Raw genomic sequence first — 16,397 nt, 5'->3', positions numbered from 1 at the left:
TAGACTTCTTAGGCTCTTGATCTCCCAGTTTACCTTATCAAGGTCCTTTCACTTTATTTGTCCACTGGCACTTTCACTGTATCCTGCAATCTGTTTTTCTTTTTATTATCTCAATGTAATTACATAAGGAATGATCAGTCTGGATAGCATCCAAATAAAGCTTATACTGTACATGGAGCAATGAACCAGTATTATGAAACTGAATCCAAAAATCATTTTCTGATCTGTCAGAGTATCTGCTATTGTACCTCAAGGGTTCTGCCTTGTGGAGTAATGCAGCTCTAGCTTTGAAAATCACTCTAAATTACAAACAGAAGATGCTCAGACATCTTTATGCTTCTTGTGCAGTTTTTTTTGTCCATTTTGTTTCAAATCTTCACTTGTTCAATTTGCTGTGCTTTTCTGCTCTGCACAATAAAGCTGTTTTCCAAAGAGTTGAAGTACTTTTGAGCAAGTTCATCTGAGGGGAGGAGCTTAGTGTTTGCAAAGTACAAAATTGTTAACTTCGGGAAGCCAGAGGCTGAAGATAGGGCACGATTCAACACAGGTAGTGTCTAAAGCAGGCCAGTTTTGAGAAGTTAAATAACATTGATTGGATGAACTTCATTGTGATAGAAAAATGAAGTTGATACTCTATCTCAATTGGGTTTGGAATGTAGAATTTAGTTACTTGGTTCAGAAGAGCACAGTGGGTTGATTCAGGTGTAGCTTTGAACTCTGGTTTGCATTTAAACATAAATTGACATTTTTGTGTAGTATTATCAGATTAATTAGTCCCATCATTGAAAACTATAGCGCAGAATCAGGCCCTTCAGCCCAACTTGCCCATGCCAAATTATTAATCTCCCTAGTCCCAACGAGCTGCTCCTGGATCATAGCCTTCTATACCCCTCCCATCCATGTACCTATCCAATTTTCTCTTAAGTGTTGAAAACAAACCAGAACCCACCACTTCTGCTGGCAGCTCATTCCACACATTCACCACCATCAGTTAACATGTTTCTCCTCAGGTTCACCTTAAACATTTCACCTTTCATCCGTAACCCATTACTGTACTTCTAGTTTCCATCTTACCCAATTTCAGTGGAAAAAGCCTGCTTGCATTTACCCTATCTATGCCCCTCAATATTTTGTATACCTCTATCAAATCTTCCCTCATACTCCTCCACTCTAGGGAATAACTTCCTAACCTATTCAACCTTTCCCAAGAATTTGGGTCTTCAAGTCCTGGTAACATAGATACAAATTCTTGTCTAAGTTGTTACATAAGTTGCTCTTGACTGTTGCTAGCAAAAACTTCCTGGCACTTTCAGTGCAGAGTAGTTGCTGTGCTTGTGTGCATTGACAATACTTTGGGATGTTTGAATTATGCAGAAATTTTGCCCTCAGGAATACTTCAGACCTGTTTAATTTCTTTTTGCTACTCTTTGTTACTTCCACAAATGATTAGTGAGCCAGTCTAGAATTTTTATGTCAAACTAGCTGAAGCTATTGATGGATTGTTTGCTTTCTTGGTTAATTATAGATATTTTGTCATAATGCTGTCCACTTACAGATTAGTGTTTTTTTTAAGAGTTTTTTTTTGATGAATTCATGTGCATGTTTTATGGGCTTGATTTATTTATTGGTTTTCGAATTGGGCAATTTTGAAGCCATTGTTCAATCTGCCTTCACTCAACCCTATTTGTCCATGTGATATTTAAAGGGAACAGTGTTTCTGTTGTGTTTCCAGTGTCCTGTAATTCCCAGGAGGCTCTGAGTTTCCAAGATTGAGTTCTTGGACACTTTTATTTGGTTATACTGGACAGGCCATAATATTTGAAGTCCGATACCACACACTATGAAATGTCACTCTGTTCCATTCTTTGCCATGTTAACACTGCCAGGCTAACAAAGAAAATGATTGAAAGATTTTCCCTGATTAAATGTATTATTCTTACTCATGAGAGCTTCTGGCTTATGAGAACTCAAAATGGAGACACAACATGTGGGATAGTTTGAGAGCCTTGAGGCCATGCATTGGAAGGGCACTACCTTACAAATGACCCACCACTTCCCTTGTCTGCAGAAGGGTCTGCAGTTCCTACATATGGCCTAATTTAAGTGCATCAGAAGTTAATTGGGGGGGGGGGGGGACGGAAGATGAGTAGACAGAAGTCATTCTCAATGTTAAGGGACTTCTCAGAGACACCTTAAAGTGCTGCTGTGGTGCAACAAGTGCAGCTGCTATCTCGAAGCTGCAGTGGCCTGCTTCAGTCTCAAATTCTGGTGCTATCAGTAGTTTTCAAGTTCTCCCTGTGAGGATGTGGATTTCCTTCGGGTGTTCTGATTCCAACGCTCCCCCACCGCATCCCAAGGACATGCAGGTTGTGAGGTAATTGGCCACTGTAAATTGACCCTAGCCTATTTATGGTGAGTAAAATCTGAGGAGGAAATAGAGGGAATACAATTGCAAAATAGGTACTTGATGGTAGACATGGACTTGGTGAGCTGCAGAGCAAGTTTCCATGCCACATGACAGAGCAAATAAGATTGAACCTCTTCAGTAGTGTTCAATAGATTCCAGGGTGCAGGTACATGTTTCTCTGAAAATGGCGATACAAGTTGGCATGGTAGTGAAGAAAGTGTCATGCTTGTATTTTTTGAGCAGGGCATTGACTTTGGGTAGTGTACGGTAACATAAAAGTATTTTAATAAATTTACATGTGCGTATTGTGTGCAGATCTGATTGCCATGGAATAGGGAGAATATGATCGCAAGGATTAGAGAGCTTGAATTACAAGAAGACGGGATCTGCTTGGGCTTTTCCCTAAAGTAGAGGATGCTGAGGAGTAACCTGGAACTTTTCAAATCATAAGGGGCATAGATTTAAAGGAAACCTGAAGCAAGTTTTTCCATAAAGTACTTGGTATATATGGAACAAGATGGCAAAAGGAGTGGTAGGTGCATTTACAGCATTTGAAAGTAATTTGGCCAGGTTCATGGATAGGAAAGGTTTACAAGTATATGAACCAAACACAGACAAATGGGTCGAGTTCAGAAGGTGTTTGGGTCAGTATAGATGAGTTGGGCCACTGGGCCTTTTTCTGTGCTGTACAATGTTATGACTTGGTTCTGTTGTAAAAACTGAAGACTGAAATTTGAAATATTTATGCTTGTTGACCTTGCAAGAAATCAGTGATTATCTTGTGTTTACCAATGTCAGTGGGAGAATTTGTTAACTCAAGCAGTCCATCCCAGTGCTTTTTGTGTAGGCAATTTAAATATAAGCTATTTAGAATTGTAAAGAATTAAATCCAGGCCAGGTGTATGAAAATGATTAGATTGCTATAACTCACGCCACACCAACTGTTTTGAAATTGAGTTTTAAGTTGTTTATTTTTTTCCTTTCAGGCTAGTGCTGGAAGAGAGGAGTGGAGCTGGCCTCAGCGATTGGAGAGGCCAGTGTGTCTGTGTCTCAGCGCTGCATGGCTGCGATGGCGCCCGCTCTCACAGAAGCGGCAACCGAAGCTCACCATAGGTTCAAACTTGCGACACCATCCTCATCCCTGTCTCCCTCAGGCACAACTGACACTGACAACAGCAACTCCATTAATAACGGAGCCATAAGGAAGTCTTTTGCAGAGGACCATAGTCTGGATTTTCGCAATAACTCCAGGAAGGAGGTGCTGTCACCACGTTGCTGCTTTGATGGAGGATCTCGTCCACCACCAACACCAGAATCAGTGAAACTTCAAGGATCTTTAAGCAAGCACGGAATTATAAAGTCTCATACTGTCCTGTCCCATTCTTTACTGGAAGCTAGTGTGCTTGGGTCAGATATAATTGATGGTCAGGTGGCTGTGGAATTTTCTCCTAAACTTATTAAAACAATGAATGCAGGTAACAGTTATCCATCACTGTCCCCTTCCCCAGAACCACCGGTTAATGGCTTAGCCAAGAAATCTGCTGGCAATCCACATTCAGTTTATGATTTGAATGTTATAAAGACTGGGCAAAAGTCTGGATCCATTCAACATGAAGATTTCAGTAAATTGGCATGTATTATGTCTAGTAAAATAACAGAAGAGGATGTGGCTGGGGAATCAAGAAAACCCAGACATTTGAGTACTATTGATGAGGATTTACATACATCAGAGTCCAAGATTGACACCTTTAAGATTCTGGATACTGAGGTTCACAGAAGGACTTCACTGGCTCAGACCAGACAAAGTGAAATTAGAAGAAGAGCCTACAGACTTAGGAAGAGACTGGAAGTTGTTCAAGTGAAACAGGTTGAGCGTCATGTCCAGCAGCAACTAGGAGGATTTGTAGAAAAAACTCTGTATCATCTTTCACCATTGAATTGCTTGAAGCGCCAGGATGTGTCTCAACAAAATAATATAGTTTATGGCAATAAATCTGGTTCCATTTCTTGGAAAGGGGACAAGAGTGCTTCAGAAACATTGGAAAATGTCTTTAAGAGCAGTTCAATGACTAAAGGGCTTGAAAAGTTTATTTCAAGTTCTGACTCAAAGCTGCGATTCAGTGAGAATGCTTTCGATTCTGATGTTACGGAGAGCAGTTCTGGTGGGGAATCTGATATTGAAGAGGAATTAAAAACCAAAGTGGAAACAAAGCAATACCTTGCACCTTTGTGAGTACAGTTTGAATAATTTTTGACTCGCAGAAAATTTCAGGTGATATCTACTTTATGGGTGGGGAGGAAGGGGACTGTTCCTAGAAAATAGGCTGTATCATGGTTTTATGTACAATGTGCATATGGCAAGAAATGAAGGCAGAAAGAAACAAATTGTTAATTTGTTTTCATTTCACATAAATTCCATGGGTGAATTTTATTCCATATCTCAAAACTTGGGGGTAGTGATTAGTGAAGCTTGTACATGCAATTCCTGTAACACAACTTATCTTAATACAGGAATTGTCTGTACTTTATTTGCACTACTCAGCAAAATAATTGGAATATTTTCTGAAATCCTTGTAACTGGTGCAGTGTGTACTGTTTTACCTTGTAAAGAGGAGAAATTAATGAAATTTAAGTCAATAGAATGGAAAAGTGAGAAGAATTAAAGCATGGAAAACAATATAAATTATACTGGAGATCTTTTCTGTTTTATGAATCTTGAAATGTTACACAGTAAGGTATGAATAATTTGTAACCTAAAGGTTTGAATGTATTTAGCAGTGAAATGAGAGGATATCTTCCTTGTATTCTGTGAAAAATAGCTTTAGTTGATCTTGGTTGTAGAATTTCATTGTGATTAGAGCAGAGATCAACAGAAACTTATTGCAAACAAATCCAGTCCCTTCCCACCTACATCTATGACACCACACTTGGTTTCCTCCATTTCAAGAAATTTCAATTTCCTTAACCTCCCTCTTCCCCCCCCCCCCTCCCCCCCAACCTTATTTTCACCACGGATGTTCAGTCGTCAAACACTTCTGTGCCCCATCAGGAAGTCTTTGGAGCTCTGTCATTCTGGAACACAGATCTAACTATTTCTACTTCCTCTTCTCTCTTTTGGCTCCTCCATTGTCTCCAAACTAAAGGTTTAACCATGGGCATTCACATGGTCCCAGCTACACCTGTTAAAGTGGAGCAATCCATGATCCAAACTGACTTGGACATTGCTCCCTCACTCTTGCTCTTCTCCATCATCTGCTTTTTCACCTGCGTGAAATTTGGCATTTTCATCAACTGCACTGCACTGCCAACTTCCACTGTGCCCTCAACTTTACTCGGTCCATCTCTGCCTCTGCTCTCCCCTTTCTTGATCTGCCTCCTTCTGAGGAGATAGATTATCTGCAGACTCATTGATTCCACATCCATCCAGAGTACACACATTCCCACCCCATCACTTGTAAGGATGCACTTTCTTTTTCTCAGCTCCTTATTGCTGCTGCATTTGTTTTCGATGTGGCCTTCACTCCAAGGCATTCGAGGTGCTTGCATTTTATGGAAACTAGGGTCCTGTTCCCACATCTCCTTGCACCAATAATCTTAACATACCCATCCCCACCTCCCCACAGGGATAGAGCTTCCCTGACCTTTGCATATCTCTCTAACAGCTTACGCATTCAGCGTCCACCCCTTTCTGCAGCAATCAGTCCCTGACTCTCCATTTTCTTCCCTCCCTTAGGATTCTCCCTATATCTGCAACTACTCTGTCACCACCATTCAGTAACCAAAACAGACCTTCTGGTGCTTCGATGTGCTTCTACATCAGTGAGACAAGATCCAGACTGCTTTGTCAGTGCTGTATTCCAGCCGCTGTGGCTGTTTAGATCTCTTAGTTGTTGGCCATTTTAAATCCCCTCCCTATTCTTACACCAACTTGTCTTCCCTTGGCTGCCTCTAAGGCATAGATGTGGCTTAATGTAAGCTAGAGGACCGATTCTTGTATTCCACCTGGGTAGTGTGCGACTTGTTGGTATAGGCACTGAATACTCTAAATTCCAGTAACTGCTCCCCCCGTCCCTTTCCTCACTTTTGATCTATCCAGCTCCTATTGTCTTGCTTCTTTCTGCTCCTCCACTCTCTTATCATGCACTCTTCCCACTGGTTCCCTTTCCTTACTGCTCCCATCTGCCCTCTCCACCTCCCTCTATTTGATCTTTTACTTTCCTGTTGCATTCCATCATCTTCAGCTCTTTGTCACTCAGCTTTGTTATTACTAAGGTGCTTGGCATCACTAAAATATGGTGTCAAATTCTGACTAAACTGGATTCAATAGGAATCCCAAGTTCATGTATGACTTTAAAAGTAACTGAGAAGTGCAGAATCCCAGTCATTCTGCACTTCATTACTTTTAAAGTCATTCATGAACTTATGATTCCCATTGATTCCAGTTTAGTCATACAGGGGGATTCATACTATTTTATGTTCTGGTTTTCAAAAGAAAAATCCACTGATTCTTTGTTTATCTGCTTGTTATTTCCTCAATTCCAACAGAAATGTCAGGCAAAATTTCCCTTTAAGGAAACCATGCTGACTGGCCTACTTTGTCACATGCAATAAGTAAATTCTGTGGAGAAATAGAATACTTTCCACTTATCTAACTTCAGACCTTTCAGCTTCCCAAGCATTTACTCCCTAGTAATAGCAGCTACACTCATTTCTGACCCCTGACAATCTTGAACTTTTTGCATACAATGAGTGTTTGGCTCTTGAGTTCATTTATTTTGTCCATGTTTGGAATGATGTCAGAAGCTCAAACTGAGATTCTGTGAGCAGGTTATTGCTAAGCAAATATTGCTTGATAGCATTATCCATTATTTCTATTGATGCTGATCGAGCGGGGAAAAAAGGCAAGGATGTAATGCTGCTTTTAAAAAAAACACTGGCGAGGCCTCACTTGGAGCATTGTGAGCAGTCTTGGTCCCCTTATCTAAGAAAAGATGTGCTGGCATTGAAGAGGGTCCAGAGGAAGTTCAGGAGAATGATCCTGGGAATGAAAAGGTTTGCATATGAGGAGTGTTTAGCTCTGAGCCTGTACTTGGAGTTTTAACAATTGGGGGGGGGGGGGGGGGGGGGGAAATCTCATTGAAACCTATCGAGTTTTGAAAGGCTTAGATAAAGTGGACATGGAGAGGGTGTTGTTTGCTATAGTTGGGGAGTCAAGGACCAGATTGCACAACCTTGGAATAGAAGTATGTCCTTTTGGAACAGAGGTGGAAGTATGTCTTTGCCAGAGGATGGTGAATCTGGAGTTCATTGCCACAGACAACAATGGAGGCCAAGTCATTTGGGTGTATTTAAGGCGGAGCTTGATTGGTTCTTGATTACAAAGTACATTTCCTTTTCAGGCAACATGTATGTCACCACCTGCAACCCTAAGATTCATTTTTCCTGCAGGCATACTCAGCAAGTCTATAGACTAGTAACTATAACAGGATCAATGAAGGATCAACCAGAGTGCAGAAGACAGCAAACTGTGCAAATGCAAATATAAATAAATAGCAATAAATAATGAGAACATGAGGTAAAGAGTCCTTAAAGTGAGATCATTAGTTGTGGGAACATCTCAGTGATGGGACAAGTGAGTGTAGTTATCCCCTTTTATTCAAGAACCTGATGGTTGAGGGGTAGTAACTGTTCCTGAACCTGGTGGTGTGAGTCCTGAGGCTCCTGTACCTTGATGGCAGCAGGGAGAAAAAGAGCTTGACCTGGGTGGTGAGGATCTCTGATGAATGTTGCTTTCCTTTGACAGTGTTTTATGTAGATGTGTTCAGTGGTTGGGAGGACTTTAGCTGTGATGTACTGGGCCAAATCCACTACCTTTTGGAAGATTTTTCGTTCAATAGCATTGGTGTATCCATATCAGGCCGTGATGCAGCCAGTCAATGTTCTCTTCACTACACATCTATCGAAGTTTACCAGTTTCTGATAATGTGCCAATTTTCCGCAGACTCCTATGAAAGTAGAGATGTTGCTGTGCTTTCTTCGCAATTGTATTTACATGACAGGTCTTCTGAAATAGTAACACCCAGGAATTTAAAGTTGCTAACCCTCTCTATCTCTGATCCTCCAAAGAGGACTGGCTCATGGACCATTGGTTTCTCTCTTGAAATCTGCAATAAGTTCCTTGGTCCTGCTGACAATGAGTGAGAGGTTGTTAGGTTGACACTACTGAGCCAAATTTTCAATCTCCCTCCTATATTCTGATTCATCATCACCCTTATGGCCCACAACAGTGGTGTCATCAGCAAACTCAAAAATGATAGATTAGACAGGTGAATGTGGTCAGAGGGATAATATATCAGCCATTATGGAATGGTAGAACAGTCACAATGGACCAAATAGCCTAATTCTGCTCCTGTGTTTTATCATAATGTTCCACATTGCCTGGCAGAGGCTGATGATGTACCGAGTTCAGCTTAGCCAGAATGTGGCAAGTTTTGGAGCACAAGTCTTCAGTGCTATTGCTGGAGTGTTGTTGGGGCCATGGACTTTGCTATATCCAATGTGTTTTTGTTTATTGATATTACACTGTTGTTCATTCATGGCTTGTTGGCATTCCTTGGATATTAAGGTGTAAAGTTCATGTACATGTGCTTTGCAGGAAGTTACAAGATAATGGTTAGTAAATTTGCAAATGATGCTAAAATAGATGATGCTGTTAACAGTGCATATTTTGTGAGTATTTAGAGGGATATTGATCAGCTTGGTATGTGGGCCAATGAATGACAAATGGAGTTTAATTTGGTTAAGTGTGAGACGGTGCATTTTGGCAAGATAAAACTGAATTGGTTTGTAGAAAAAAAAACGAGGCATGATCTTGTAGTGGTATATAAGCTAAGGGGCCAAGATGGTGTGCTTGCTAGATGGGGTTCTTTTTCCCCAAGGGAATCAAAATCTAGAGGGCAGAGGTTTAATAGGAACTTGGAGTTACTTTTATGGAAAGGGTGGTTAGTGTGTGGAATGAGCTGCTGGAGGGAGTGGTTGAGGCAGTTAGGTACATTAGTGACATTTAAAAAGTACTTTGACAGGAAAGGTTAGAGGGATATGGTCTGAACACAGCCAAATGGGGCTAGCATAGTTGGTACTCTTGGTTGGCATGTTATGACTCAATAAACAATCCCATTTTAAGGGTTGATGGTGTCTTGAGTTCTGTGATTGCTCTGGACTTGATCTTGTTTATTTTGGAGGTTCTCCCTTGATCAAAGTATATGCGCACAGTCATGTCTTTAATCTTTATAGAGATGTTTTAACAATGGGTGGTATTGTTTTCAGCATGATTGAGCTCTTTTAGTTTGTATAATAAACTACCTTGTAACAAAAACTGTAAAATCAGAATGGGCTGGATGGAAATTCAAAGTTGATGGATATTAAATGTGCAGACAATTTGGCTAAAGAAACCATTTTAACTAAATTTAACTACCGTAGATTCCGGATTTTAAGCCGCTACTTTTTTCCCACATTTTGAACAGCTTTGAACTTTGCGGCCAATAATCCGGAGCGGCTAATGCATTTTTTTTTCATGCCGCCTCGTAAACATTTTGCCTCGTAACAGTAGACCAATAAAATTGATGAGTAGTTCACAGAGGTCCAATGAAATTGTACGATAAATCAAGCGCACTTTCACAATTAAATTATTGTAAATCAGTCATTTGTACTCACCCTCATCAACATGGAAAACACTCGAAGCATTGTGCTACCTACCCTCTTAGTTTAAACTATATTTGTTTTCTGTACTACATCGCGGGATGCTATGACGACACACCCGGTTTCGCGGCGTCTTGTGGGAAAATGCCGTTTGCGATGAAACGGAAAGGAGGGGGTCGAGCGGCGGAGCGGCTTTGGATCTGAGCGAAATCTGCTTTTAAATGCCGTTTGCGATGAAACGGAAAGGAGGGGGTCGAGCGGCGGAGCGGCTTTGGATCTGAGCGAAATCTGCTTTTAAATGCCGTTTGCGATGAAACGGAAAGGAGGGGGTCGAGCGGCGGAGCGGCTTTGGATCTGAGCGAAATCTGCTTTTAAATGCCGTTTGCGATGAAACGGAAAGGAGGGGGTCGAGCGGCGGAGCGGCTTTGGATCTGAGCGAAATCTGCTTTTAAATGCCGTTTGCGATGAAACGGAAAGGAGGGGGGGAGCGGCATTACGCGAGCGGCTTTGGATCCGAGCGAACTCTGCTTTTAAGTTAAAGGTATCAATAACTTTTCCTGGTAGGCTGCAGTATATATATTTTTTACCAGTCGTTAGGAGATATTGGAATGTTGTTCAGTAAAGAAGTATACGCAACGTATATTTAAAAGTAGCCGCGTACGGGCACGGTTCGAAAAAAAGCATTTGCAATATGTATTTGTTTTTGTTACCATATGGATTTAATTAAAAGTTAAAAAAATCCTCACGTGTAATATCTTTCTGTGTAAATATCTCATATTACAACGTGGGACACCTGCGGCCGAAAATCCGGTGCGGCCTAAAATCCGGTGCGGCCTTTACATTTAAAAAAATGATTTTATTTCTAAAATTAGTGCCAGCGGCTAAAAATCAGGTGCGCTCTGTAGTCCGGAATCTACGGTAAGTTTAATGATGGGTGGTATATTTACTGGTTGATTGTCTTCTGTTGTGCTGTTTATTGATGAATGTGGCCATGCTCCTTTGATCATGCTGATTAAATGTAATGAGCTATCAGTGAATTAGAATCAGGTTTAATATCACTGATCTCGATTCAGTGGCCACTTTATTGAGTACAGGAGTGGAACCCAGTGTAGTCTTCTGCTGCAGTAGCCCATCCACTTCAAGGTTCAACATGTGCGTTCAGAGATAAGGTGTTCTTCTGCACACCACTGTTGTAACATCTGGTTATAACACCTGGTTATCTGAGTTACTGTTGTCTTCCTGTCAGCTTGAACCAATTTGGACATTCTCCGCTGACCTCTCTCATTAACAAGGTGTTTTCACCCATAGAACTACCACTCACTGGATGTGTTTTGTTTTTTGTATCATTATTCGTGAAAATCCCAGGTGATCAGCAATTTCTGAGATATTCAAACCAACAAAGACTTCAGTGGTTCGGGGATAAATGCAGTCATAAGATTCATGTGAATCATAAGTAACAATGGCATAGGAGATGACTATCAACCCAAGATGTCTATACCTTTTAGTGTGGAATTTTAATACTGCCTTGGGCTTGATGGCAGAAGATGACATATTCTGCTGGTCTACCACTAATTAAGTAGCCATCTAAAACAAGGGTTCACCAAAGGTGCTGTTTGGTGCCTGGGAATATCTATAGACTTATTAAAAAAAAACATGCTGTGTACAGAATGAACTTCTGTACTACATTTAAGAATTGAATAAATGTTTCTGCTTGGTGAGTTCGTTCAGAAAGTCATTGCAAAACATCTCTGCTATCAGGAATGCACATGCTTTGCAGTGGGGCAACATCACTTGGCTGTTAGCTTTTAGCCATGGATGCATTAAGTTCCTGCTGTGGAGCTCGACTCCTTGTTTTTAGACTTGAGCAACAGCTGATGTCAGAGTGGTCGATTCAGACAATGTTAACAAAATATACTAAGTTTCATAGGGTGGGACTCTTCAATTCACAAGAGACTGGCAGAAAAGGGTTGGTGGACTAGCAGATCAAGAATCCCACGTGTAATTTAAAACACAACTGAGAGAACTTTGCTTTCTTAGTGTTTGGTTTTGCAGACTGATGAAGGAGAGAGATCCCATGAGACTACAGAAGGAAACTGAAGCTAAGTGTGCCACTTCTGCTGAACTAAGCTGTCAGCACAAACAGCAATTTTAAGTTTCTGACCATGTGGTTCAGCACACCCATTGTCAAAGCATGTCATGTCAAGTGAATTGTGCTTTTCACAAGTAATATTGCAATGTTTGGCTGAAATAAGAGAAGTCTTGGAGAAATGTCATGTTCTGAATAGAAGTCCAGATGAGTTTATATGAATTTGTTCCCTTTCACTTTGGAGATCTCTGAACTGTTAATTGTTTTTAACTGTTGTGAATGAGGACCTTGATGATAAGGACAATGTCATGCCTTACGATATGCTCACCTTAGGGTTGTGTGGACATTTTGTGCCGTAAGTTCCTGATTCCATTTAAAATTACCAGTTCCATATGTGACTCAGTATAGGAAGTCATGGGAGAACTCAAGGGAATGCAGCTTGTAGTAGTTTCTATAGTTGGGGGAAGAAATATTCCACAAGGGCTGCAGAATGTAATGAAGTGGGGAGGATGAGCATTGATAAATAGATGACATCTTGCACTAAACTTTTAACAAGTTTGAGGGTTGGGGAGATTAAAGAAGCAGGATGTTTGTGTTACTCCTTGTCTCTCTTGATAATGATCATGCACTTAAAATTGTTAAGAAAAATGAGTGGCTGGAGGATGGGGGGGCTTTGAATTCCTGGGGCAGTGGGACCAGTTCATGTGAGGCACATTGCATTGGAGTCTGGACTGAATGTCCATGTGGATAAGTCACTGTTTCAAACAGCTTGGCAGGGAATGGGATTAAGAAGAGAAAAGACAAAACTGCAAATGGAGGCCAGAAAATTGAAGGTGTTTTTGAAAGGCAGAGATTCAACAGTAGACAAAAGAAGTGATTGATGCTATAGTGTTAAATGCAAGGGGCTCTGGGTTACTATGCTTTTACAACAAAAAGGGTGGGGGCAGTTAAAATATAAACCCCAGACAAAATGAACAGAAGAGGGTGGGATGAGGTGAGAAGGGAAAACTTATTTCGGACATAGTTTTAATTTGGAGGGTGGGGAAGGGGAGGAAGAAAATCCTGGAATATTATACAAAATGCAGGAGTGAAATGTTTTGGTCAGTGATAGCAAGTGTGCAAGGCCAAAGTTGGTAACTTTTGCAATTAAAAATTCAAGATTGTTAAATGTCACCCCCTATGCACAAATAATTGTCACTCCAAATCTGATGAAGCGCAATAAAAAACATGATAAATATATATGCCTAAGCTCTAGATACTGGACCCTCATGTCAAAGGCCTTACTAAAGTATATGTAAACTGTATCAGTTTCACTGCCCTCACTTAATACTCTTGGCTCTCAGGGCGGGGGTGGGTGAGGAGAAAGCATTCAAGTTGTTCAGACAGATAGCATCTAGCCCATGGGTGTCAAACTCATTTTAGGTCACGGGTCGGATTGAGCAAAATGCAGCTTCATGCGGGCCGGATCAGTCAGACGCGTGCGAATGCAGCTATCATTGCCTCCGTTTTTTCAGCCTGCTCTCATGTGTCTCAGTCTCTGCTATAACTACAAAGTGTTTCACTTTACAAATTCCGTTTCTTATGAAGAAGACTGCCGAATAAACACTAAAAACCCTGAAAACCTGGTACCTGAATAAACTCAGCATTAGCCATATCATACGCCATAGGTGCTTTGATTACTGGGGCCAGCTTTAATAGTAATTAGATATTATCTCGCGGGCCAAAGATAATTCCACCGCGGGCCGGATTTGGCCCGCGGGCTTTGAGTTTGACATATATGACTAGCCCTAACAAACCCATGCTGATCCTCTTTGATTAATCACTGTGTATGCATATTCAAGTAAAGATTAAACTTGCCCCTCTTTTTCTAATAATTTTGCTACTGATGTTTGATTTGTAAGTAATTATCTGGCTGAGCTCTGCCTGTTGTCAATAAGTGTTATGTTGTTCTGTTGTCATTGGCACCTCAGGTGAGAAATAAAGATTTAAAATAAATCTTAAGAGGACCAGCAATCTTCCCAATGCTACCCACAGGTGTCTGGGATGCATCTAATGAGGCCCTGGGGATTTATCCCTTTATATACCTGCAAATATTATTCAGGTTTACAGTTCCCTTTGAGTTCTCCAACTGTAGTGTCCATCGCCTTCTATCAGTGTTCATCCCAGCACTTCTGTCATCTGTGTGAAAGGGACTTTCAGGCCCAGATTAGTCTAATCAGCCATCTCTGTATGTATCACAACAATGTCGATGAGAGGCCATGTCTTATCAAATAGAATAACACCAGTTCATTGGGTTATGATCTTGCACTCTATCATTTAGCTACAAAGCACTCGGTAGCTTTTACACTTTATTCTGTATTGAGCTAGATTAAGTTAAAACAATAACAATGCACTTCCAGGTGAGGTGACACTTCACCTGTGAGTTGGCTGGTGTGATATACTGCGTCTGGTGCTCCCGGTGTGGCCTTTTATATATTGGTGAGACCCGACACAGACTGGGAGACCATTCCACTGAACACCTATGCTCTCTCTGCCAGAGAAAGTAGGATTTCCCAGTGGCCACACATTTTAATTCCACGTCCCATTCCCATTCTGATATGTCTCTCCATGGCCTCCTCTACTGTCAAGATGAAGCCACACTCAGGTTGGAAGAACACACCTTATATACCGTCTGGGTAGCCTCCAACCTGATGGCATGAACATTGACTTCTCTAACTTCCGTTAATGCCCCCTCCTCCCCTTCTTAGCCCATCCCTGATTTATTTATTTCTCTCCCCCCCCCCCCCCCCATTTTCCTGTCTCTGCCCATCACTCTGTCTGTTCTCCATCTCCCTCTGGTGCTCCCCTCCCCCTTTCTTTCTCCCTGGGCCTCCCGTCCCATGATCCTTTCCCTTCTCCAGCTCTGTATCCCTTTTGCCAATCACCTTTCCAGCTCTTAGCTTCACCCCACCCCCCTCCGGTCTTCTATCATTTCGCAATTCCACCTCCCCCTCCTACTTTCAAATCTCTTACTATCTTTTCTTTCAGTTAGTCCTGACGAAGGGTCTCGGCCTGAAACGTCGACAGTGCTTCTTCCTATAGATGCTGCCTGGCCTGCTGTTCCACCAGCATTTTGTGTGTGTTGCAACAATGCACTGTAATGATTTGATCTATATATATGCAGGATAAGCTTTTCACTGACGGTACATGGGACAATAATAAACCAATATCAATATTCTAGTTGATTTCTCCAGTTGTAATTGTCCTTCATTGCTAGAAGGATTGAATTCTTATGTTCATATGTTTTGTAATGTCCATCTCTTTAAATAAGTGTTTATTTAAGACTACCAGTAAACCATTGCTCATAGGGTAGATTATACCTTTCGTAACTAATGGCCCCTTTCAAAGTTACTCTTCATATTCTTTTTTTTTGGTGTTTTCCTCTGTCTTGTCCACCAGTGATATTTCATGCCTCCTGTTTGCCTTGAGAATTTTTTTTTTAAAAGAAAACCTCAACAATTTCTGTATGCCTGTTGGCTCTTACCTGTTTTTATTTCTCTGCATGCCCCTTTTTATACATTATCTCTTGCCTTTCAGGGCTTCATAGATTTGCTTTCCTTTTCACTTTTTAACAACTATGTCATTACGAAGGGGATGAATACTTTTTCCAGCCTCTCAATTTTAGTTTTAATTTTTAGTAAATTGTCAACCAGATGCACAATGTTTTGTAGATTAGCTCAAAAAAGCCTACTTCAATATATTTTAAATTTAGAAAATGAGATAGTAAAATGTGAAAATAATTCTGGTGGCTGAGTACTTTTTCAAGGCGTTGAATATGGATAAGTAGTTTAGAGGGGTATGGGCCAAAAGCAGGCAAATGTAACTAGGTTAGTGGGTATCTTGTCATCGATGAATTGGGCCAAAGGTCCTGTTTCCATACTGTATTCTCCAACAGAGAATCTCAATTTTACTTTCAAACAACTCCTAAGTGTTGGATGAAAACAATTGCAATGATCTGCGCACCATGACAACTCTGTTATTATTACACCTTTCCAGAATCTGTCTCCCTCGATGTCCCTGTTACTATTGGTCTATTTTTTAAAAAAAAAAGACCCAGTAGAGATATTGACCCTTCCTGTTCCTATCTTCCACCCACAGAGACTCAGTGGACAATCCCTGCATGACTTCCTCCTTTTCTGCAGCCATGACACTACCTCTGATCAGCAG

At 41.0% G+C, this 16,397-nt stretch overlaps 1 protein-coding gene across 7 annotated transcripts in view; it reads left to right on the top strand.

Annotated features, from left to right (window-relative positions):
- Positions 1-16,397, top strand: part of LOC140741086 (KAT8 regulatory NSL complex subunit 1-like) — a 174,837-nt gene that overhangs the window by 35,303 nt on the left and 123,137 nt on the right. For all 7 annotated transcript variants that reach the window (XM_073070808.1, XM_073070809.1, XM_073070813.1 and 4 more), the window contains one exon: positions 3,394-4,636. In XM_073070808.1, the coding sequence (XP_072926909.1) occupies positions 3,468-4,636 (1,169 nt within the window). In that variant the 5' untranslated portion in view covers positions 3,394-3,467. The remainder of the gene's footprint in view (positions 1-3,393; positions 4,637-16,397) is intronic.

This window comes from Hemitrygon akajei, chromosome 18 (genome assembly GCF_048418815.1).
Source record: "Hemitrygon akajei chromosome 18, sHemAka1.3, whole genome shotgun sequence".
In the NCBI taxonomy this organism is placed as follows: domain Eukaryota; kingdom Metazoa; phylum Chordata; class Chondrichthyes; order Myliobatiformes; family Dasyatidae; genus Hemitrygon; species Hemitrygon akajei.
The sequence above is the reverse complement of the archived record's forward strand: the minus strand, read 5'-3'. Positions and strand labels throughout refer to the sequence as shown.